Raw genomic sequence first — 26,506 nt, forward strand, 5'->3', positions numbered from 1 at the left:
TAAAAGCCCAAATAACAGACGTTGAGAGATGCAGTTTCTGTAGATGTCACAACACAGCAACTCCCTTTAAATTCCCCGACGGTAAGAATGTAAAACTACATTTTAGTATTAGCTTTACATGCATACACACTTAAAATATTGTTTTGACGTAATATTCAAGTTACATGAAAACTCAGAAATAAAGAAATATTCACATCATCCCGTGCCTCCAGTTGGACGTGGATAGTTGTATTAGTCAATGACAGAATTCCAATTAAACACGTATTCTCGATAAAAATTCTTATGAATAAAAATACCATTTAAAAACAAACCAAAACACTGCTCATCTCCTTGTTCTTGTTCTCATATGCGCAGCGCTTTGCCCACCGAGAGGGAAAAACCCTCTCCATGCTGATGGTCCCTCCAAGATTATCCTATCAGGTGCAAACCGCTGACATGTTTCCACCCACCAACAACAAAAAAGCCTCTATGTGCCCAAATCTCAAGCCGCAGACGCACAAACACCACTGACAGGCACTGCTGCGCCATCACCAGCCCCTAAACCTCTCCACAGATCCACTGCTACCGCTGCGTTTTCCAAACTGCTTTTTCAACAAACTTTTTTCTTCCAATGCTTGGATGAGTTCGTTTGCCCACGTATTACTTTCTTTTTTGATGGAAGGGCGTTTTATTATCCACCACTTTTCCCCTTCCCACCGCTAGCACTTGGTAGAATAAAATGACCCATGCAAGGTGTAGAAATCCCCCGCAGGTACGGACGGAGTTTAGAAGCCTGTGATCTCTGGAGCAGCGAGATCGGGATTGATAGAGGGAACTTGGCTGAATATAGGTGCGCAGAATTCGGAGGATACTTTTTTGAACCAGTGGATTTTTTTGGAGAGGTTGTACACTGAATCCATTCTTTGGCACCGGTTTACGGAGACGTTGCGGGATTTGAGGGAGCGGAGGAGACTCAGCTGTAAAAAACTATCTTCTGGATAACCCCCCACACACACACACACACACAAGGAAGCACCTAATGTTGCACCCTGTGACTCTGCTGCTGCTCTCCAGTGATATATCCTTACACTGGGAATCAGTCTCCTACCTACCCCCGGAGTTGTGCGCGTAAAGGACGCGCAAAGGGAGCGAAAGTGTGTGAGAGAGAGGGGGGCGATTTCGCCAACCTTTCGCGGGGCTCTAAATCTGTGGAAGCAGGTGTATTTCTGGAAGTCAAGATGTCTCTGCTTCCTTCGAGATTCATATACGTGTAAGTGTTCCACATCTCTTGTTTGGCTTTTGCACATAAAATCATACATTCTTACCAATAGAAGTCGCCAAAAGCGGGATATTTTACGCATTGCTTTCATCCGGGAAGGCTGCGTTTATTCTTCCTGTAATTGCCAGTGTGATTCACTCCCCTCCTCTCTTCTCTCTCCCTCTCTCTCATGTAGGTGTTTACATTTTCTGGTACTCTATTTCCAGCTACAGGTATGTTTATTGCCACTATTTTTTGTATTTGTGTGTGTGAATTTGTTTGCATGTCACTGTGCATCTTTTTAATGTTATTGATACTGATGATGCGTAGGACTATGGGTTATTTCCAGCACCACAGTATTAAACGCAGGGTTGACTTGCTTGTTAAATTGAGAGTTAAATTCATGTTGATTAATATTTCTAAGAGTACCCCGAAAAAGTTGTAATAGCCTACTAATAAAGGTAATAATAATTGTATAAGAAAAGCATATGCGAAAAACAAATAATAAAAAGATCAAGAATATTGTAAAAACGGGGAAATACTAAATACAGTAGGCTCCATAAATTTGCTTAGCGACGGGAGATTTTAGACAAAGTGTCATACACTGAGCAAATGTAATGCAACTTTATTCAACCTCCTTATGGAGCACTGTACAAACACTACAGTTAGATAAATGCAATTATTTGAATCCCTTTAAAATGCCGAACCTTAACCCCTAGTCATAAATAAACGTCTGACGGGATTCGGCATCGGAGGAAATTTTAGTCTGAGGGTATCAGCTGTTTTTTACACGGACTAAGCTACAAATATCTTCATTCAATATTATCAATTATATGGCAGCAACGAATTAAAACCTGTTCTTTTCAAGTAGCAGTTTTTTTTACAACAGAATTGTGCAATAAATATTTTGATCCCTGGGGTTAAAAGTTGTTCTTTGAGCAGATGGGCTCGTTTGGCGCACGTTGCCTCATTTTCTTCTTTACTAGTTGCGTTTCACTTTGAACAGTAATGATTTGCAGGCATCCACTCACCTAATTGCGCGCTGTGATTCAGATAAGATGCAAAGAGCACGCTCCATTCACTCATAAAGCTATCTGATCACTTTAATGGTGTGACGTGTTTGTTCATAATCGTTCAGGTGCTGTTTTTGAAAAATAAATATGTCGGCGTTGTTTTGATCCTAAATATTAAAAGTAAAGAGTCTAAAATGTAATGTTCTTACACACAGGCATCCTATGGTTGGAAACATTTTGATTTGAGTTTTTATGTTATTATATATTTTAACAGATTACAAGAAAGATTAATTTCTGTCAAATAAATCTGAATTATACAAAGGACAGTTAACATTTGACCTTTAAGGGCTAATACAACCATGCAGGATGAAAAGTTTGTTAGTAAACTAGGCCCATATAAAATAAATTGTATTAGTTTTACAACTTTTAGTGTGCTAAGTTGCTGTTTTTTTCATTTAGTGCATTGTATCAGGGAGCCAATAGCTCTCAGAGACAAGAGGATGAACCCCTTGAGTACCCTTTTCCAGGACTTCTTTATGAAATTCTGACTTAATTTAAAAGCGAAAAAAATATATAAAACTGCGAAGTTATGCAAGTCTCTGTGCTCTGATTCTTCTAACAGAGCTGGCACAAACAAAGTTTTAGTGTCGACTGACCACTCCTCACTTGTGGGACAGGTTCATGCAGAATTTGGCCCAACAGACACACATGGTGCACTGACAAATTATATGTATATGTTTTTTGCTGTTTTAAGAAGTGAGTGGCATATTTGTTGCAGTTTTGAAAAAGTCAGATTAGATAAAGGCATTTAACAAACAAAGGAAATGCATTGTGGCACTTTGAATGCTTTCAGAGTAATAATCAAAAGTAAAGGAAAACATGCAGGAATAGCCCTCCTGTCTCATTGCCTTTCCATGTTGTTGGCCCATTCTGCTTCTCAGCACTGCTACATGCTGTTAATGGCTCTTACACGTCACAGTGTGGTTAAAATTCCATGAGGAAAAGCAACAGAAGCAACCGCTCTTGGAAGTAAACTTTGAATTTGCTGCCAACATGTGAGCGTGTGTCTTTCCCTACTTGTGTGTGTGTGACCCCGTCGGTGTATGTCAAACAGATAGCAAGGTGTATCTTAGATGGATGCGACAACTAAGCTTCCTGGGTGAAGATGAGCGCCAGACTTTTGAAGTTTCAACCATATCCGTTTTCATGCCATGTCTTTGAAGAAAGGAGACAGCATGATAAAAAAAAAACTGTTGTCGCTGGTGTTCACCTCAGCCATGTGCTTAGGCTTGCCTCCCTCTTGACGCAAAATGCAACTGTCTACCAAACACACCTTTGTGTTTGTTTAGAGATGGGAAGATTTGGGATACATCCCGTCGCAACCCAGTGAGGCCAATTTTTTTTCTTGCTAATCAGCTTTGAGGTTCACTTTGAGAGAGAGTTGCCAACTTCGAGTGACTTTTTGAAATGGATGCATACTTTACAACACACTTGTGTGTAGTTTCGGTTAGGACACATAAAAGATGAATTCTAAAAAACATGTTTTGACAGCATTTCATTTTTATCCAGCTTCTTTCTTTTTGACACCCTTTGTCCAAATTTTGTATTAGCGGAGTGCAATTGATAAAATTAGCTGCCACATAATTTGAGGGATACTACGATATCTTGTTATGAGGATAACAAGTCCTGTAGGTGATGCATTTTTTTGTTGGTTCAGCCGTTGTGCCTTATTCTTCTCATGCTAACTGCAGGGCTCTAAAATGCTTAGTTTTCTGGAGTTTCCTTTGGGAATTCCTACTAGCCACCAACTGTTTGGATTTTAATGTGAAAGCTTCTATGAGTGTTAGTTACTTTTTGTTGGGAGCAAGCATTTTGAAAATTCTCACTTATTCTTGTAGCTCCTTGGTCTCCAATAACATAGCTCATTCAACGTCGCCTTTATTTCAATGAATAGGACATTTGTAGTTTGACACTTTTTGACTGTATGCATTTATTGACTCTACCACAGTTGTGTGTTTCCCTAAACGCCTCATGCAGGTTTGTTGAAAATTGCAAGTTTGTCTGCAACTGAATAAGTTGCTGCTTAATTATCGGTCCCCTGATCTGGTTCAAATGTGATTCGTATTGCCATAAAACTGTTCAAGGGTTAGGGTTACAGTTTTGGGCTCCAGAAAGTACTGGTCTGGATTAATTTTGGTTTCAACATTCAGTTGACTGGGATAAGACAGTTAAAATACAACCATGGCTGTGAAGTTGTTTCATGCAGGTTGTGATGCAGGAAATACTTACTTTGAGAAAAAAGTGGTTGGGCTGAAACCTATGAGCATATAGAGGAAACGTTTGATGTCTTTGCTTTGAGACAAAATGAATTATCCATTGACAAGTTGAATCATCTACAACTCACTTAGGATTGACCATAAAATAATGATTTGACCAATAAAAATCCCTTTAGGCATGGATTAAAATCATGTTAATGTTGATACTTGATACTTTGAAGTCAATATTAGCAATACAAATGTGTTGCATCAGTATGTAATGCATTTTGATATCCAGCCTCTTATTTCCTACACTGCCAGTTGCCAAAAGTAACATAACGGGCGTGTTACTTAAATGTCAAGATACAGAAGCTGTGTCCTAGTTCAGGGGCTGGATCCTCCGAGGTCCACATTTCTAGACTGAATACGTCATAATGAGCCAACAAGTCAATCCTATTTCAATAGCCTTTCCAAATGTGCCAGATAAATGGTGCTGAATGTTATATCTAACAATGTATTGGGCATTTGAGGACACTTTTTTGACAATAGAAGTTGCTGCCCAAACTCACCATTGGTTTTGGCTTCTGGAAAGTTGTACCATCGCTTTTGGGGGACAGCGGAGATCCAACTTGAAGGACCCATCTCCATGGAAGGTGTTCTTAAAAGGATTAAGCACCTGCATTTGGGCACTTCTTGTACGACACCTGGCTCAAATGGCCATGTTTGGAGCCTCTATAAGATTTGCTCTCAGATTAGCATGAGTTGTTTATTTTTCCTCTCTGGCTTTAAGAATTTGTTCTTCTGAGGCCACATCATGTTTGCTACATGTCATTAATTTGTTAAAGTTAGAATAACAAGGACTTGGGGTATGTAATGTGTATATAATTAGCCACCTGAGAGCAGCCACATAAAAAGCCATTACTGTGCAATTACCACACCATACAGCTGGGGAAATGGGATCTTGGCGTGAACCGAGATTCCAGGGCTTCTGAAAGTATACGTTTCCTCTTACACTTCCACGTGTTGGGTGACACAGTTGCTTTCCTGACATGCTGTCGAAGTCTGCGATTTCCTCTGTTTTTATGTCGGGTCTAAGGTGACTCATAAACACCAGGCTAGTGAATCCTGAAAGGTGGAATTGGACAGTTTTATCCAAAAGACGTTTTTGTGCTCCATGGTGCCTCTTGCCATCTTTCAGTCTTGCCTTCCGCCTGCTGCCTTTCCTAATTTATGGACCTCACTTCGCCCGCGGGCAGATATTTGTTTGATGATAGTGCAACAGGTCTGGATGCTTCAGGTGTATAATTGCTGGTGGCTTGCTTGCTTGTAGAAATGGAGTACAGGTTTCTCAATATCGCCCGGGGCACATAGTATACTGCTGTCTCAACACAAAGCAACAGAAGGTTGCACTATAGGCTTTGCACTTGTTCTGTGGGATTATTACTCAAAGGGTGACTTCATTAAAACATCTTGTAGTGTAGTAATCAGCTTGTAAATGCCCTGCATATAAAATGTGCCAGTTGAAAGCAAGAAGGGAAACATAAAAATGCCACAGCAAAATTCTCAGGTTGGTTTCTCGGTTTTTAGCCCCTGAGGCACAATGTGTTTGACACAGGGCCCATAAAAGCAAGAGCACACATTACTATCAACACCTGTGCCACGATGATCTCTGACGATCTAGCTTTCTATGTTTCTCATTTTCCTCTCTCTCTCTCTTGTTTCCTCTTGTCTCACACAGGAGTCCCAGCAGAGTTCACCTGATTTCAGGTTCTACATCGAGAACCACACAAGGAACCCGGACGACCTGAGCCGGAAGCAGGTCCGAATCTATCAGCTCTACAGCAGAACCACAGGGAAACATGTCCAGATCTTGGGGAAGAAAATCAACGCCAACGGAGATGATGGGGGCAAGTATGGTATGGGATAACTCCTGTGCATCTCACCTGACACTTTAGCTAGTTGGTTATAACAGGATGACTTACCGCCACCTACCAGCCAGGCATGGGTGCTTCTTGAGGTTCTTTCTTTCTTCTTCAGACATTTTGGCTGTTTACTTCCTGTTGCTTGGGGGTGGGTATTCTATGCTCTGTGTTTGGGTTGGGCAAAGTGGATAATGACTTTTTGGAGCCACCAACTCTTGGTTAGGGCGGATGGGAAGATTATGAAATTGGTGACCTTGGATGTTTACTATTTGGGGATCCAAAGCAATTGTATTTTCTTTTCTTGGTAGATAAATAGCCAATGATTTTCTACCATAATAACAAATACGAGCCAAAACTGACTTGTTGGTTTGCCTTCTGGCAAAATATTATTTGCTGTTGTTTTTTGAGTTTTTCGGTTTTTGATTTAGGATGCAATCCTGCATGTGGCATTGCTCAACTTTCTGTTATAGTTTAAAAAAAATACAATGTGGTTGTGTTCACATGGAAGGGGACTGTGATTGTCCATATTGGGAGGTGCAAATCCAAAGTCTTGGAATGTATTGTCCTCAAACTTGAAAGAGTAAGAGGAAGTTAAAATTAAATGAACATTCTCATTTTCTTTACTACATAGTGGTTTGCAATGGTCTTGATTGCATTTAATGTTTGAAAGAAGCGATCAAGGAGCTTTGGTTCAGTGAAGCAGGGAGAAGTATTTCATGCCAACTTGGGCTATATTAAGCATGAAACATTACAATGACAAAACGTATACATGAATTTATAATGTTCATAGTCAATGTAATGCTTCAAATAACTTTTGATATACTCATTTAGCTTTTTGTATAGACTAAACAAATGATACAAATCATAATTTTTTTTAATCAAAGCACATTTGAAGGAATGAGTAAATTGACGGTCAGTGAAGCACTCTTTGATGCAGTGGTAGAAAACAGAAGGCAGCTGAGTTTGTGTTGTGCTTTCCTGCAGATATTTTGCTCATAACAGCTGACTCACGGCTCGCAAATTGCTGGTCTTGAATGTCTCTTGAGTGAGTGTATTCAATCACGGATGCACCGAGGCGAAGTTTCCTCACTGCTTGTTAGAGCTTGAGTGGAAGCAGATCCAATTTTTTCACATGAGTCCTTGCCAACTCTACCCTCTGCCCCTCCTCCTTCTGCCGCCCCCGCCTCTTCCTCCTCCTCATCCTCCTCATCCAGCTGCAGTACCTGGCACCTGTGAACTCCTTTGCACTTACTAGCAAAGCTCAGGAAGACAGTTTCCTTGCTTTAATCCACACTCAGTCACTGCACCTATACGGCAGAGGGCCACAAACCACCAAAGTAATATATTACTTGGATGTAGAGCTAAGTCCATAGCAGTGCGGTCAACGTGTGGGAGTTATTCTTTTTAGGTATTAGCGTAGCATATTCATTACTTTTGAAGACTAGAACAATCCTTTCTCCCAGCAATCCGTCGTATGTGAAGCTTGTTGTCCACTCAGAGCAGATGGCCGGTCACTGCAAAGGCTTTTAAACTGATAAACGCTGCATTGTGGAATAAGAGGAGTTTTTAGCTTATTTTGACAGGTGACCCCCATGCTAAGGCTAAATGCTAAATGCCCATGGACCCACATTGTTCATATTGCACCAAGGAAGAAAACATTGCATTGGTTAAGAGGTCACTGAAAGTTGGTTTTAATGTTAAATGATGTTCTAAATGTCAAATTTGGTAAATTACCCCCCTCTGACCAACTATGGCCATAAATTGCGTCTTGAGCCTGAGACAGAAAACAACAGAATATCTACAGCCACCACACACAACATCACAGTGACATTAAAAAAAACAACACCACTTATTTGGTTATATCACCATGAGCACAGGGAAGCACAAAACTCTCCTGCATTCCGAGGGCTTCCAATAGATTAATGAAGTGTCCTGTTCATACATTTAGCGAATATAGGGTTTGGTAGGGGCCACTGACAGAGGATGACTTACAGCAGGGAGGGATTTATTGTTTTATCTGATGTTCTGGGTCGACAGGGAATTTTTTTGGTCCCCATTCAAAAACCAGCAAAGAGCGAGAAGGCCAGTGTTGTCAAAAGAATGCTGATTTGACTTGCAGAGTCGAAGTATCTTTTTAAGACATCATCCACTTCATGTACAAACCAGTCTTGTCAGATGTTTTTGCCTTCTCAAGGACCCCAAATAGATCGACAATGATCTTTCCAGCGACCAAAAAAGTCAGAAATGCTACTCTTTAGCTTCCAAATACGACGTACAAGCATAAATCTCTTTTTTTTAAACAACAGAAGGATTAACTTCCGCCTTCCCTTCGTTTCACCTTTGAGACAGGTTTGCTTCTTCCCACTTTCCTCCCAAGGTTGGCTTTAAGGGTTATGGGAGAGGAGATGGAGGAGGGGAGTTACTTCTGCCCTCAAGCCCGTCCCATCCCCTTCGCCTATTCTTCCTCTGCTCCCTTGAGCGCTACTGAATGGCCCTGTGTGTTAAACAAATGGATCATCTTAACTTTTTGATTGAGTGAGCACAGACTAAAGGGAACTTGAAACCTAATCCTGAGGGGCACATAACCGCTCCACAAATGTTTGGCAGATCTCTTTGCTGTTGGAGGGGCGAGCCGAGACAAAGGTGACCTCGCAGGGGTTAACATTTGGGATGGGGAGGTGGGGGGAATAAAAGAGCTGCCGGGATGCGTCTCGAGAGTGGATTACTGCTGTGTCAGGTTGAAGTGATGGTGGTATTGTTTTTTTGATGCGTATATGGTATTGTATAAAGAAAGTAACACACTTAATGTGACTTAAACGACTTGCACTATTTGCTCTGGAGACCCCAAAGTTCATCTCTTACATTTTTGTTTGGGGAAAAAGGTTAAAACATTTCTATTAATACATTTTTCCATATTCACAGATACAAATATGTACATTTGCAGTGTTTTTCAAGTCAATTTATTGATAACTCCTTATACCTAAGGAGTATACTTAAAATCCTGCTTTGTGGTGGTGTATATGATTAAAAAGAACGAACCATTTGTGAATGATCAATATCCTAACACTTAATTACTGTAAACAATTTAATGAGAGCACAAAGGCTCAATATGTCTGTGGGGCTCAGTGCTTCTGTCAGCCCCTCGATTGTGGAACTTTCAGTTGGCAGGGTTCCTTTACACGACTGGAAATCAAATATGATCATAAATATGTGGGGAATTCAAAGAATATAAAACGTTTAAAATAAAGAAATTAAGAAAAAAAGTACAGTAGTTAAAAAGAAGAGAGGAAATGGTAAATGTAGGAGAACATAGAATAACTGAATTATAATTACATTTTAATTCTTTATTTTTTATATGTGTTTGTTAATGAGTGATGGTCTATATGTATATCTTGCATGCAAGTTCATTCCTTATTTGGACCGAGAATGTTGTGTTATGGGGTATTGGAGGGGTGCTTCATTTGGATGTTTGTTCCGTGCATTAAATAGAAAAATCCAACAAATATATTTTTTAAGAAAAAAGAACAGTAATAAAGATACTGTTGTACTGACTACGTGAGAAATATAAATCGGTTTCATATATATTTATTTAAGGGAATCCTTAAACCATGTTTGCGTGAGAGGGAAAACTTTCCCCTAATAGTCTTCTTTTTCTTTCTTTTTTTCAGCTCTTCTTGTTGTCGAGACAGAAACCTTCGGTAGCCACATCCGAATAAAGGGAAAAGAGAGTGAGCATTACATTTGCATGAACGAGAAGGGCAAAATAGTCGGAAGGGTGAGTATCTTTTGGGTTTTTAATTGTAGAAACTGATATTCTAGCTGAGTGTTTCCCTTTACAATAGTACATTTCCAGTTTCTAATATAAATATGAATAGTTTAAATGGAAGCTCTTTATCCGTGGCTAAATTGAACGCAGCCTCCAATCTGCTTTCTCCTGCTGTTTTTTGTACACCCCAACAAAACCCCTTTGATAACTCACAGCCCTTCTTCCATTACGTAATCGGCCTACTCCTTTGACACTCGATCAGTCAATTACGGACTGCAATCACCACAATGCATTGAGAGACTAATGGTCACTTAGGAGGAATGCCATTGCAATTATATCACTTAGTCACACCAGGTGGCCACAAGCGCGGGATGACTGCATGCGACTCTGCGGACGAGTGCTCCGATATGGAAAATAAGTTAATATTTGAAAGTGTACACTGTGGAGGCACACGTGTGATTTTGTTGCATTAATAACTCATGCTGTCAGCGTTGGTGGGGCTGCAGTAAGTTTTCACTCTCTCATCATGGTCATCTGTTAGAAACATGTATTTTGAGTTTTACTTGCTGGGGCCTCTTGTGTTTAAAAAATGTTCTTTGACTTCCTCCTTTAAGCCACTGTAGAAGTATTCAAAACATTTGGATAAAATGACTTTGGCTTTCAGCTTGCTTAATGATAAAAACTAAGTTTTACTGTAAATCACAGAAATACACCCAATGCTCTGTACACATGCAGATAATTTCGGTTTTTATGGGCCCAGCTGTTGAGATATCTTTCTCAGAGATTTTAACAACCGCCCTAATTTTTAAAATTCTCCACCACTGTGTTTTCCTACAAACATTGTGCTGTTACCTTGGTTAATCCACAAATTTCACTGAGAATACTCCATTAAATCTGTTGACAGAGAGTTGCAATCTTGTTGTAATTGCACGTTTTTCATTGCAAATGTTCCTGTGGTCATAGTTCAGTACATTATCAGCTAGGAAGACAGATTTTCAAATTCTATTTCCATAAACATACAGGCAAAAATTCCTTTTCTTGCTGAGAGTAAGATTAGAGGACATACTGTATTACACTCCTTTGTTTATCCATTTATTATAGTGTATTTAAGCTACGCTAAGCTAAGCTAACCATCTCCTATGCGACAAACACGGAATTGATATTTCATTTCTCCAAGGTGGCAAGAAAGTGATTATGTGTTGTTCTCACAATCACAAAATATTTGTCTAAAAAACACTTCTTTAATGTTGTCTGCGCCCAGAGAGTAAAAACCTTCACTTTCCCGTGAAAAGGCGCAACTACACAGGGTTTAGTTTCATGTTACAATTGTGCAGTCGAGAGTAAAGGCATGCAGGTGAAGGCTTTAGCCATGTGACAGTGAATACTTAAGTTTAACTAAGTAAAAAACTACTTCCTGATTCAAACTTCATGTCATGCTTCCATTATATTACACCAGCATAGAGAAACTGTATCTGCTTTCTAACTTTTTAATTTAACCTGTTATAATTTGGACATTTGCCTCATAATCACTTTGTCATAATCACCTAATGCTGTTTTACCCCAAACACATTCAGAGCCCCAAAAACACCAATATGCCAATGTTAGTTGAAAAAGGGGTCATTGCTGCAATGTGAATAATTAATTCATGTCCCTATTTCTTTCCCCTCTTACAGCCCGATGGAAGGAAGCAGGAGTGCGTCTTTGTCGAGGAGTTCCTGGAGAACAACTACACAGCTCTTGTGTCTGCCAAGTACAAAGGATGGTACCTGGGCTTCAACAGGAAGGGTCGGCCCAAGAAAGGCTCGCGGACCACGCAGAGGCAGCAGGAAGTCCACTTCATGAAGCGCCCGCCCAAGGGTAGGCTGGACCCTCTGGAGGAGTTTCGTTTCACCACAGTAACTAAGCGGACACGAAGGGCTCGGCGATTAAAACCCAACTCCAAGAGGAACTGATGGGACCATGTTGGACAGCACTACTGTTCCTCAAGGGGTTGGCGGAAAAAACAAACAGTAACTGAAAGAAAATCTCAAGCTTCTTGTCTCAAAAGGAACACCTTAAAGACTTCACTTCTGTAAAAGAAAGACGGACAAAAAGAACAAAAAAAAAGTCAAAGATGTTTTATTTTTGTATTTCAGGATGACTGAACATTTCCTTACTCTTGGATTCTTCTGGGTTGATGTCATTGTGCTAATGTGTATGTCATGTTATTTATACTGGATAAACTAAAGGACCTCAGAGAGAATTCCTGTCGCTGTCGTCCTCAACTACGTTTCAACTGCGAGCTGAAGGCATACTTTCTTTTTGACAATGGGGGCTGACACAGGAGCTGATGCAATGTTATAAAAATCAGCCAACTAGAGATTTATTGGAATACCTGTCGGTTTTTGTTTGTGTTGCCCCTGACAACGCGGATCCCATACTTTCCACTGGAATCAGACACCATGGAGATGAAACGGGAGAGAGAGGTGGCAGTCGCAGGTGAAACTGCCGCTGCCGGGAGAAATGTGTAGCTTTGAGTGCAATATTTTACAGGTCTCTCTCTTTCCCTTCTTATTTTTTTTCTCCCCATATGTCTCTCAACCTCAGCTTCACTGTGTGGCTCCTGGAATGCGCTGAACCTCTGAGTACTGTGTGTGATTTCCTTGACGTTTCCATGCAGCCTGTGATTCAGCTAAAGCACGACATGCTTTGACTAGTCAGGCACCGGCCGTGGCTTTAGTCTTAAACCCTAAGAAAAGAAAAAAACAATACAAAACAAAAATATTACAGATGACGTGATTGATAATTCCACAAAGTCTTCCAACTTCGTCACATTTGGGAGACGGGCGTTCTCTTTTTTTTTTCTTCTTCTTTTTTTTCTCCCATTGGACTCACTTTTTTAACAGCTCTTCCTCACGTGTTAAAAGTAAAAGTTGTTCCAGAACAGGATGCCTTGATTCTTTTTGAGTGTGAGCTAGCTAATGTTTTGGGGTTGGTGATGAAGACTCCCTCTACCTCCTTGTTCTTTTTTTTTTGTTTATCTTTAACCTAGTCTGACTGTCTGTGTTCAGTTCATCTGGAGAAAGCTTTCAGCAGACGCGGAGCTGAACTGAGCTCTTCTTTGTCTCCTTCCAAAATCATCTTTTGACCGTGAGCTCATCTTCACTCCTTTTATTCTCACTGGAAGAAAAGTCTCAGAGATGCTTTTGGGAGAGCTTAGCCCTGTGCTTATGTGTCAGATCAGTGATGCACAGAGCGGGAATACCTCTGGCTCTGACCCACCCTGACCACTTCATAAATCTACATTTGACAATTAAGACTTCACTCCTCGGACGAGCAACTTGTCCAGAACATGTGGTAAAGCTAGTGTCTGAATTCTAAAGGGAAAAAGTCTGTTGCTTGGGTCATTCCTTTCTCTCATTGATGACAGAACTTCAGCCTCTTTTCACCAGTAGTATATATTCACCTGTTTGCTGGCAGGGTTTTGTATGAGTTGCTACTAACAACATGACACATTTATGATTTGTGTTTTTTAAACAAATGTAAGCAAAAAATAATTTTATGACTATTATTAAGATATTTATTGCCTCCCTTTGTAAATAAAATGTGATGAGTTTTATTTGGCCTCTGTTAATAAAATGAGGACTATATTTTAAAAAGGACTTATTTTATGTCTTCATTGTTTTGTGGAGAAAGGTAAAATGTCCCAGTTTCAACTGGAATGATATGAGGTGCAAGCGGAATAGCATACTGCCTAGAAGAGAAATGCTGCAGGTAGCGATTGGTTGAACATAGAGTACATTCCCTTCTTTGCATACTGCCAAGGTATGCATTTTTATATACAAACCCAAAGTGTGAGTACTGCTTTTAAGGGCAGTGTGTTTTTTTTAAATCGAGAAAGGCCTATTGCAACACCTCTGAAGGCTTTTTATATCATTGAGACTTCACAGTTGGTGCTTTTTTTAAACATTGAAATCATAACATAATTATAAAAGATATTTCTGGCAAAGAAAGTAACATTTTATCTTTGTCCATGTTCTCTTTACGGAGTCATAAACTAAGATACACATGCCTTAATGAAACGAATGATTAAATATTGCATCACAGCTGTGGTGAGTGGCATAGAAGTCCCAACATTCTCACACACACACACACACACACACACACACACACACACACACAAAACATCTTATTATGTGTAGAGAATGAAGAAGATGATCAGGGTTGAACTTTGCTAACCTTCGAGCACTTAAAAACACAACTTACTTTGATGTAAATGCTCTATCCTCAAGACCAGTAAACATCCAATATTTTAAGAAATGTTTCCATCTTTTAAAAGCGCTAAAGGAATGTGGAGTAGCATGTCTTATAATGCTGTGTGCTGGAATGATGTTTACAGTAACCGTCAGACTGAAAGATGGCGGCTTTGAGGGAGAAAAAAATACTTTTGTTTAAATTCCTCCCGATCATATCAGCCCCCCTCCCCCATCCACCTCCACTCCACTCCGGTAGTTACCTCCAACAGAGAAGAAGCCAGAAGTCCCCCGTTCCGTCATGGGATTTTGGACGTCTGGCCTGCTTTTAGGTGGAAACATAGTGCTTGATGTGTGACCCAGTAATTCACCATTAACTTAATGGATCAGTGCGGAAGGTCCTGCTGGCTGGGAAGGGAAGGGGAGGGGGGCAGTGAGAAAAGTGGGCGAGATGACTTCTGAATTTCATTGGATGTTTTATGTCCCTCCATCTTGTCATCATCTCTTTTAACTGCTTATTATCTCCTCTGTACAACTGAATGATGATATTATTGCGAGGGAAGATCTCATACAACAGTAGGCAAGAACATGTATTACATTTGTCCTAGCAGCAAGGACACCCTTTAAAAAGATTAAAATGACTCAAAATAAATACTTTTAGGTCATGGAAATTGCTTTAGTTTAATCCTGGAGGACTGGGAGTTAAATTCAGTACTTGGTCAAGGAATTTAATCAGCAACTTTCAAAACCTTCCAAATTCTATTTATGCGAAGGAAGAAGCTTTTCTTTTTCTTTCTTCTTCTTTTTTGTCTCATCCACATACTTCAAAGTTGACCAAGCACAGCCAAACTGCAACTGGGTATATTGAAATTTAAACGAGCGCCGATGGTTTCCAACACCACGTTGGGCGATTTGCAATAAGGAGACGACATTTTTGCATAAGCCTCCCGCTAGGCTTTTCTCTGACTCGACCTTTGATCATTGGAGGCTAGATGGTCTTGGAACTGGACCAATACTTCAAAATGAAACGTTGAATTCCCTTTTGCAAAGCCCAGCCCCTTTTTCAAAGGAGACGGAATCTTTAAATGCAGTCGCCGCTTGCCAAGTAGTTTATATTCTATTATTAGTAAATCTCAGCACACTGAAACTGGGCACAATGGATACAGTATGACCAGAAAAGCAGTGTCAATTTAGAGAAAATCTTTGTGGTTCTGCATAAGTTATACAAAATTTAGTGGAACAACCAAAAGTGGTTCTTTGGCCTCGAGATCAGCCACCACACACTTTACAATTAGCCCTGTCAACAGAAATGTGTTCTGTTTGAGACATAAAACAAGTTTTGTCTCTCTAAATATTACTGAAATTGTCCCTCAAGGTCAGTGAAAAACAAAACTTCATCGCCAAACATAATAGAGTTCAAACTATACCTTGTGCCATTAAATGTAGTTTCACGTCACGTCATTTACTGTCAAAACAGCATTGCTGCTACCGCCCTTCTAACTCATGCTAAACGCTAAACCACAGTTGACTGGTCTGCTTTTATGACCGAAATCCACAGGGGAAACACTCAGTGATTCTCGAAGAATTTTTTTGAACACATGGCTGAGTTGTGTTTATACAGGATTACAAATGTGCTTACTGTACATACAGTTTCTGGAAAGCCAGACCTCTCCTCTGTGTTCTCTTCGTAACAACATGTGGCTAGCGTGTTGTGAAAGAGGGTCAAAATAAAGGTCAGTAGGTGTAAGTGAAAGCCTTATTCCATTTTATTCTAACTAAATATACAATATGATTTTTTTTTAATCTAAATTCAACCTAACAGCTAATTCCCCAAATCCAAAAGGTATTTGACCACTTAAATAGATTTTCTGAGTACACATTTTTCGTAAGTCCTAAGTTGCACACAAGTGTTGTACTTTTTTTCTTCAAAAAGCAAAAACTTTTTTAAACTTTGTTTGTGTAGAATAAATAGGGTGTTTGGAATAGGCAGTGACAGCAACTGTGGCTGAAACACCAGAGAAGACAATCATTTGTTCTGAGTTTGTACCGTCATGGTTGGATGCACTTAATGGAAGTCGCTTTGGATAAAAGTGTCAGCTAAATAAATTTAATATAATGTAAATGTCAACAGATAGGCTTCATACTACACACATATTTCTGAAATATAAAGTTCTCAAACACAGTGATCACATGGCACCAAAGACGGGGACAAAGTAAAATACTTTTTCCCATCGTTTTTTATTTGCACCTTTGAGTTATGACCTGTACCTGCTGCTGCTTTGTTGATTCCATTAGGTAATGTCGCTGGAAGAAAAGGGGCACACTCACTGTGTGTCCCTTTTCTGCAAAGCAAAGAAACATGTAAACATAAAAATAAACGTCATCTCTCTTTCAAATGTACACACAAACACTCCAGTCAAGCCATGTCCCAGAATCAACAGATGCCAGGTGACACAGCTCATTAACTTCTCTTTTCTCCTATTCTTTTGGCTCCTCATTGTCTTGAGATATGAGATGAGCCTTTGTTGGGAGTTTTGCCCCCTTTTCTCTCAGCCAGGCTGGCCCATAATTAGTGCTTTGCGATGGGCGTACTTTCTCACAGGGCTACGACACAATTAATCAGCACTTTCCCACCAATGGGCAGGAACCGCTTGAGTCTATCAAGGCCAAATTTCTAAGTTGTGACTTTTTTCAGTATTACATATATCAGGACACAACAATAGTTTTCAAGAATATAGTGCTACATTTGTGGGATGAGAAATCATGATGGCATTACACCAGTTTATCCTTTTAGGTATACTGTATATTCAGATATTATTTGAACACACTTATTATGGCTTGGTTTAGTTTGCCTAAGTGCCAAATGTGTGTGTGGGAGGGTGGGGGTGGGTTGTTATGAAAACAAATCAGTGAGTGGCAGTGCCACAAAGATGGGACTTTCACTTGAGTTTAAAAAAAATCGTACCTGACATCTGAGCAGTCCTGATCTGTTAAGCTCCACCTGTCTGGAGCTCCACATAGGGGAGAACGGGGTAATCTGAGCCACTTTTTACATTTGCTCCCCTCTAAGCGAGCTAAAATGATGTATCACTCAAATTTACACATTTCCCATTAATTCAGGATGTTTCCTAGAAATGGGCATTAGCAGAATTTTTTCAAGACAAAGGGCAGTGAAAATATTATTGTTTTAAAAAAAGTTGTCATGTGGCTCACTTTACCCCAGCTGTGGGGTAAACTGATCCACTTACTTTTTCCACTCTGAAACTACCATAACAACACATATTGTAACAGTAAGAATTCTGAAAGCTAGCCACACATTCCAGAACTAATGTTGGACTCGTAAAAGAATGATGGGGTTTGGTCAATTAAGCAAAGCAAATTTTCTAAACACTTGAAAGTAACTCTGAACAAAATCAAATACAACATATTATAATTCAAAAGGTTTTAATAAGATTCAAATGAAAGATAGAACCAATTAGATTAGAACACAGTCTGGGGTCAGAACACAGGACCCTTAGAGCCAGCTAGTGTCTGGGGGTCAAAGCATAGGAAAATCAGAACCAGTGAGAACAGCCTGGGACTCAGAACACAGGAGAAGACCCAACTGGATCATAACATCAGCCTGTCATACTCTACAACTAGGCCTACTCTACTTTCCAGCCCTGAAGGTTACAGGGAAAGATGAGAAGGTGCTCTTTCCGTGTGGTTGCCCCAGGTCGTCTTCCTGGTGTATTTCCTTGGCATGATGGCTTTTCTACAATGTGTATGACATTAAAATAAAACATATGTCATGTAATATTACATTAAAATATGTTTAAGACTAAACTTAACTTGTGTCTCATGGTGGGGGAAAGTGAGACAGTGGCTCACTTTCCCCCACAGCATTTGGCTCACTTTCCCCCACCACCACAATTTGAGAAAAAACTACATCTCTTAGCATTTCAGGCTAATCTTCAGTTATCAGCATCACATGGTTTCATATGTTGGTAGTTCATCAACACGTATGATAGAAGTTTTTCTACGTGAATACATTTGCTTTGGCACAACAGTTGATTAAGTTGACAGCAAGAAAATTAACTTTTACATGCAAAATACCTATTTTGGTGAAAAAAACATGCTTACCACAGCACCATGAGGTCCTCTCTTTCAGGGCCATGGGGAAATGAGAGGGGCTTGAAAACATACTGTATATCTCACATGAACACAAATGTTTTCCGTTGCCTAGATACAGGGGGTGGCTCACATTACCCGATGCCTCAAATTCCCCCGTTCTCCCCTATATGAAAACAATCATATATACAATATTTCCAAATGCAGTTTGCCTCATGTTATTTAATATATTCAGAGAGCTAGCTTTGATTTGTCTTCTAATTTCAGGGTTTTTGACTGATGGGACTACAATATGTGCAACTATAAATAGCTGAACAAGGATTAATGCTATCTGCGCTCTCATTATCTTTCCCTCAAAATCCTCTTTCAAAAGGATTCTATTTGTATATTTTCTGAAATTGATTCTTCCAGCACGTTTTCAGTGGAAAGTGTATTCAGAATCCATTGTATTAAATCAACTACATGAGGAACACAAGACTAACAGATAACACTGCTAAACTAGAATAAAAAATGAAAACATTTTTAAAAAGAGACCACAATTTAAATAGTGAAAATTATTAGAAAGGATATGCAAGTGTGAAAAGATACATTTGGAGCTTGAAACCACATCAAAAGGTCACAACAAAAAAGTAACATTGTGGCAGTAGGGATACTATGTGGTTGCTATCTCTGTTTTACACTGAAGGCTTTTGAATCAGGATAACTTTAATTTAATCTTTCACATATTTTAGATGATAACAAAACCACATTATTCACCATTAATTTATGTTTTCAATCCATTTTACAACAGGGGGGCTATTTTGTCAAATTAGCATACACTGAACATAAAGCAAACACTTAACATGGAACCAGGACTGGGATTAGCAACTAACATTGACCCAATCATATTCATCTCCTGAAATGTTTACCACTGCATTTAATTAAACCTGTGTGGGAAAACTTAAAGACCTACTTCATCGGTGGGAATATGAAGGTGCATTGAACTCTGAGATCCTATGTCGTATAAATGTGCAAACATTTTTGAAATCGGTTCATCCTAGCCTGAGAAAAGGCAGAACGAGTGTTTTATGTTCTCATTGTCTAACCCTACACCTTACTAGTGTGACATCACACTAGTACAAATATAAGGTTAGGATTAACAGGACAGCTGGACCAAGGGAAGACTGAGGAAAGACTGAGGGAAGAAAAACCTAATTCATTATATTATAATAGCGATTTTATAATAATAGAATGCCGGTTCCGTATGGGTGAAGTATTCCTTTAAGCTAAGATATAATATAACTCATAACAGGGGAATCAATTGAAATAATTTTTAAATTAATTGTTCAATTGTATCCACCACTCCACCATCCACAATGTAATAATCTTCCAATGTATTTATTTATTGAACTTTAGATGTGTTGCTTGTGCGTTGTGTTGTATGTGATTCTGCAGCGGGGAAATGCAAATACTGCAGACCAAAGTCAATATGTTTCTTCTTTGTCTTTATATACACACAGGCATATGCATATATACACATAAATAAATATATTCCACATCACAAGTTAATGCAGGGTTACAGGAGATGTTATAATATTATAAGGTGCATGCTGTACCCAGTATGGTACTTGGTGAGGGAAGAGATGTTCACAGCAGGGGGGCTGGCAGGGACCTAGAGTTGATTCTTGCCCCAGGAGGACCCCATGGCGGGTTAATATGGCCACATAAAGCTCTTAGAACAAAAGATAAAGAACAGCCCACATAGCATTGCCTGCATACAGCAAGATGCCAAATCCTTAGATAATTGTATTATTCTGCAAAAATATAATTTAGTCCTCCAGTCAAGTTAAAACCAATGCAATGATTTATTTGGGAATTGTATCTAATCTGGGTCGGAGAGAAAGGGGAGAACAGTAGGTAACAGAAGAAAAAGAAAAAAAACACTCATGCAGACCTTTCACCTGAGGTCGAAGCACAGGTCCTCTGCTGCTAATCTGACATATGTTTTCATGAGCCAAGACAAGCAACCCTGCCATGGTGGCCGCTCTCCAAAACTAATGATGTCAAGTGATTCCCCCTCACAGAATCCCTTTTAAAACAGAATGAAAGAGGCAGAGAGGGAGGGAAGTGCGGGGGCTCTGGGGGTCCAGTGAGGGGATGCAGTTGGAGGGAAGGGGTTGGGGGGCAGGTTGGAGCAAATCAGAAGGCTGAGAATGCCCCCACATTGTCAATAAAACCAACTTGGTGTAGCTCAGAGACCATACCAGCTACTTCCTGTGCCAAATCTTACCCCTCGCCCCTATCATATCATTGTACAAAGAGAAAAGGGCTCACTTTTTATTTACGCCGTTGTTATTGCCAGAATATTGCTTTTAATTGCTGTCCTGGATTCCCCGCTGCGGTATAGGATGAGTCTGAGATGATTACTCAAAGTAATGGAGCATAATGATGTCTCGGAATGGGCCCTGAAGCTCAGGTCAGGGGTTGGACAATGTGAACATTCAGCTACTTAGCTTCCTTTGCAACTTTGTGACAAAATCTGTTTGCCCAACACCAATTAAGATGCCTCTATGAGCGCTCTGGTCAATGGGTTTGACGGAGGGGGTCGTCCAACGAGTTGACATGTCCCTGAGCACGAACAAGCTGGCCTGTGTCCTCGCCTCGATAATTGGTGTCCCTTGCAACGTGCCGCTTCCCAGGGCTGTCCTTTGTGTCCCCATGGCAGTCCTAAATGAGGGGAGTCAGGGCTTTAATGGGACTCCTGTTAGATTTAAACAAACACAGGGCGACCCCCTACTGTTCAGCATGTTGCATAGAACAGCTGGGAGTCCACGGGGCTCTCACTTGGGAGCAGGCAACCCCCACGGGGGCCCGAGGGCCCGCTGCCCACTCACCAATTGTGGCTCCGATGACGTCCTCTCAGGAGCTCGACACTAATTCTGTGTTCACACCGCTAGCAGCTATTTTTCAGTGGCCTGATTGCAAGGTGTGGTGCCAAAAGAGTCACAGGGAGAGGTGGAATGTCATGCAGCACTGGTATACGATTGGCTGCTAGATGGGGATATCCACCAAAAATTCCCTGTCAGAAAAAGAAAAAACTGTGGACTAATGATAATGTTAATATGGATTTTATTTCTAAAGCACACTTATACATTTTTCTGTACTCCCTCTGCCACCACACATACAGTAGATTGCAAATATGTAAGCAAAATTTGCATGAGTAATGCCCCAAAGCAGGATGACTGTTAAGAGTTACAAAGTCTGTAGCTGACATTATGTCAAAGTCCAAGTCAAAATTATTTTTATAGCACATTTAAAAACAACATCAGTTGACCAAAGTGCTGTACAAGATACAATACAAAATTACATGTAAGATACATGAAAAAAAAGGTTAGGAGTGTCAAAGGCCAAAACATTATTAACATTAGGATATATTTCTGAATGGGGCTAAAAGGCACAGATTGTAAGCAGCACAGTTAAAGCTGCAATACATGGCTTTTCGCCCTGAGGCTGGGATTTTATTGTTAACTCTGCCTCAGTTAAGTTCGTGCCCCAATACTTGTCAGTCATGATGATGACCTGTCTGCCTCTAAACAACATCTAGCCTTAGGCTGAGAGAACCTGCAAGTGTGAGGCCAGAAGAGGTAGCACAGACAGACAGCAAGCATAACAACATAGGACAGAAACTAAATAAACTCTGTGTTTTGTTCTTTAGTCTTACCTTAATGCCAGATACATTCTTGACTCACTCATATCTGCTAATGTTTCAGAAACACACACCAATTGATGATATACAGTATATGCATTGTATTTGGTCATAGTTTATTTAAAGGGAAAACATTGCACACTGGTGTTTTACTCTTCACAGCATGTTGAATTTTTAACATTTGAGCTCCTTGATTTGCTGGGAAAGGAACATCGTGGATCGTCGTCTGAATTTCATTGAGCAAGCAGGGAGGATTTGTCAATGGGGCTCTTGAGTGCAGTGTTGATGTTGTGTGGCTAATGTGTTTGCGCTGGCTGTGATAGAGGGGATTAGCTCCTTTGTGGTGGACTGCTGGGACCGCAGACTACTGGACTTTGAAAGCATACTTGCCAACTTACTCACAGGCATATCAAAGCCTGTGAAAAATTGTTCCCTCATCACCTAGTTGACTGGTTGACCTCTGTGTTGGAAAAGGTCCAAGCGTAAACACACACAATCAGGTATGCACGCAAACACTCACACACGCACACGCACGCACTCACTCGCACACACTCGCACACACACACACACACACACACACACACAAACACACACACACACACGCCCACACACACACACACACACACACACACACACACACACACACACACACACACACACACACACACACACACACACACCCACACACAAATCTTCATCAGAGAATATACCTCATAGTGTTTGTAGAACGGCTGAGGGTCAAGGTGACAAATGGCTAACACCAAATAAATCTTCTCTAAGGTGATCACAGGCTAACAAGCCAGCCAACAATTAACCTACCCTCTCTGATAGGTCATTGTTGGGGCAGCAACAGTTTCGCTCCCACAGTTCTCACTACTTGCATACTTTTCAAACCAACATTTACATGAAGTTTGAAGTGGTTTTTACAACGTTTGTTCCCTGCAGAAGGCATGTGTACTTCATACATACATTTTATTCTCATTTATTCATTCTTTTTATAAACAGTTCTTGTATTTTGGAAACTTTAAAGAATCCCAAATAATGTTTTTATTTTCAAAGACTATGTGGAAAACAATTTGTTTCAAACATATCAAATAATTCTTAAAAATATAATCAAAAATAATACTTGGTACTGAGTTCTTTTCCGGCCTTAAAATGAGTTGTTGAGAGAATATTAGTAAAAATTAAAAAAATTAAAACATAAAAATCCATACCAATCAAACACCCTTCATCAAAATGGTCCGTAATATTCTTTCTTCTTCCTCTCAAGTTTTCTGAAGAGAAGCTAGTTTTCTCCATCCTTTCAGCCTCTGCCACCAACTGCAACTTAACTCTAAGCACCATGACAAAAGCCTCCACACCCACACACAAACACTCATATGTATGACTTCTGCGGTGCCCCTGCCAGTGTGTTTACAGTAAACTGAAGCAGTCTTTGGTGTACCCCACAAAGGACCTCGCAGCCTTTGTTTTCTAGCACACTCCCAGGAGAGTCTGTGGGGATGAAAGAGAGATATGAGCAGCTAGAGTTACTCCTTAATGAAACATATCAACACCACCAATCACTGCAACACAGACTGCCAATAGCACTTCGCCATGAGTGGACGAACTCGGTATAAAGAGCTATATCTACAGTGATCAGACCCGAGTGAAGAGTTATTTGAGTATAACATTTATTTTTCATGCTGTGTTGTTTAAATATGCACACTGCTGGATATCAATAACAGAAAGAAGTGCAATATGATTCATGCACTTTTGCTGCTGTATTGTAGAATTTGGCCAAGATAATAAAGAACTCATAAAAGACCAACATGATAACAGTTATTTTCTTAGCCCATAATTTACACCATGAGAAAATAAAATGCCAACTTCACATTTAATGAAGACTACATGGGGGCAGTTCATTTCAACATCAACATAAGTGTAGCCTCTTTTTTTCGCATGTTAATTGGGATTCAAGTGGCCGTAAATATTCCCCTTAGCCATGTTCGACCAGGTGATTCTCACTCGATTGGCGACAACCTGATTAAAATCAATATGACAAGAACTCATGGATCGAACGAGCGCTTGTTGTAGTCCATTTTCGGAAAATAGTGTAGTTTCACACTAGAGATTCACGTCAGCAATACTCGCCATTGTGCATTGACGTTGGTTGAGAAAAGTGGAGTCGATTTCATTTTAAACAGTGCTGTCTTTTCCTATGTTCGAAAGGAAGCACTTTTTCATCTCTCCTTGACCCGATGACGTTTTCCACAAAGGTTAAGTAAAGGAGGCTTAAAGGTAAGGAGATTTGACTATAGGCCCCTTGTCTAAATTAAAGGGATTCTATTACCTGTTAGTCCACATAGCGCAGCTTAAGCCTCCTAATCAAAGCTGGACCAGATCACTAAACTGAACTCGGATAATTACATTTAGTTAACCAGATAGTTTTAGTTGCCTTATCTTAATAATACCTGTGCTTTACTTGTCATAAGTGAAAATAAATGTGGTGTCACTAAATGTTTTCCAGATAGGTTTAAATGTAGGTTAAATAGATAGGTTACGTTACTTCCAATAGAGACAGCACGCATCAAGGGTATAATGTCGTGACAATAATGGTAAGAAATAGTTGAGTGTATAATCATATACATCACACTTAGTAAAGAAGGAAAAAAACACTGTGCTCTACTTTGGCACCTTACGTGAAACTCTAGATAGAGAGATAAAGAAAGGAATGTCAATGTTTATTATTGTAGCAGCTGAATCATCTAAAGAATTGTCTCTACACTATCCAAGTCCCAAATGTTCATACAGTCGTGTGGCTTAATACTATAATGCAAGATTAAGCTTTTTCAGGGAAATTCCCAAACAATGCTGAAATCACACAGCCTGTTGTAATGGGACTAGAGTTATTACAGCCATTTTGCAGCTGTGGGACAGAAACCACAATGGCAAGAATGGAAGGAATGTTTATTTTCTATTGACAACCAGGATTTTCTTATATATACAGTAAATACAGCACCATTTAAACAGGTTTCAAGTCCCCTCAGTACATGGAAGACCCTTGAAAGCTTTACTCATAGTAAAAATGATGTAAAAAATTACATATATATTTACATACATATATATATATATATATATATATATATTTCTCCATATATCTATAGGGGAGAACGGGGTAATCTGAGCCACTTTTTACATTTGCTCCCCTCTAAGGGAGCTAAAATGATTTATCACTCAAATTTACACATTTCCCATTAATTCAGGAAGTTTCCTAGAAATGGGCATTAGCAGAATTGTTTCAAGACAAAGGGCAGTGAAACTATGATTGTTTTAAAAAAAGTTGTCATGTGGCTCACTTTACCCCAGCTGTGGGGTAAACTGATCCACTTACTTTTTCCACTCTGAAACTACCATAACAACACATATTGTAACAGTAAGAATCCTGAAAGCTAGCCACACATTCCAGAACTAATGTTGGACTAGTAAAAGAATGATGGGGCTTGGTCAATTAAGCAAAGCAAATTTTCTAAACACTTGAAAGTAACTCTGAACAAAATCAAATACAACATATTATAATTCAAAAGGTTTTAATAAGATTCAAATGAAAGATAGAACCAGTTAGATTAGAGCACAGTCTGGGGGTCAGAACACAGGACCCTTAGAGCCAGCTAGTGTCTGGGGGTCAAAGCATAAGAAAATCAGAACCAGCGAGAACAGCTTGGGACTCAGAACACAGGAGAAGACCCAACTGGATTATAACATCAGCCTGTCATACTCTACAACTAGGCCTACTCTACATTCCAGCCCTGAAGGTTACAGGGAACGATGAGAAGGTGCTCTTTCCGTGTGGTTGCCCCAGGTCGTCTTGCTGGTGTATTTCCTTGGCATGATGGCTTTTCTACAATGTGTATGACATTAAAATAAAACATATGTCATGTAATATTACATTAAAATATGTTTAAGACTAAACTTAACTTGTGCCTCATGGTGGGGGAAAGTGAGACAGTGGCTCACTTTCCCCCACAGCATTTGGCTCACCCCCACCACCACAATTTGAGAAAAAAACTATCTCTCTTAGCATTTCAGGCTAATCTTCAGTTATCAGCATCACATGGTTTCATATGTTGGTAGTTCATCAACACTATGATAGAAGTTTTTCTACGTGAATACATTTGCTTTGGCACAACAGCAGATTAAGTTGACAGCAAGAAAATTTACTTTTACATGCAAAATACCTATTTTGGTGAAAAACAACATGCTTACCATAGCACCATGAGGTCCTCTCTTTCAGGGCCATGGGGAAA

General features: G+C 39.8%; 1 protein-coding gene across 1 annotated transcript; it reads left to right on the forward strand.

The window, feature by feature from the left end:
• The first annotated feature begins 1,199 nt into the window (after positions 1-1,199).
• On the forward strand, positions 1,200-13,730 carry fgf24 (fibroblast growth factor 24). The gene is made up of 5 exons (XM_080035660.1): positions 1,200-1,249; positions 1,434-1,470; positions 6,244-6,421; positions 10,096-10,202; positions 11,867-13,730. The coding sequence occupies exons 1-5, from the start codon at positions 1,218-1,220 to the stop codon at positions 12,143-12,145; spliced, it is 633 nt and encodes a 210-aa protein (XP_079891786.1). The 5' UTR covers positions 1,200-1,217; the 3' UTR covers positions 12,146-13,730.
• Positions 13,731-26,506: the final 12,776 nt, after the last annotated feature.

This window comes from Ammodytes marinus, assembly GCF_949987685.1.
Source record: "Ammodytes marinus genome assembly, chromosome: 10".
Lineage (NCBI taxonomy): Eukaryota > Metazoa > Chordata > Actinopteri > Uranoscopiformes > Ammodytidae > Ammodytes > Ammodytes marinus.

Coding starts and splice junctions, on each gene's coding strand:
- fgf24 (XM_080035660.1), top strand. CDS start 1,218: ATGTCTCTGCTTCCTTCGAGATTCATATACGT. Junction 1,250..1,433: donor CCTTCGAGATTCATATACGT/GTAAGTGTTCCA, acceptor TCTCTCATGTAG/GTGTTTACATTTTCTGGTAC. Junction 1,471..6,243: donor TACTCTATTTCCAGCTACAG/GTATGTTTATTG, acceptor TGTCTCACACAG/GAGTCCCAGCAGAGTTCACC.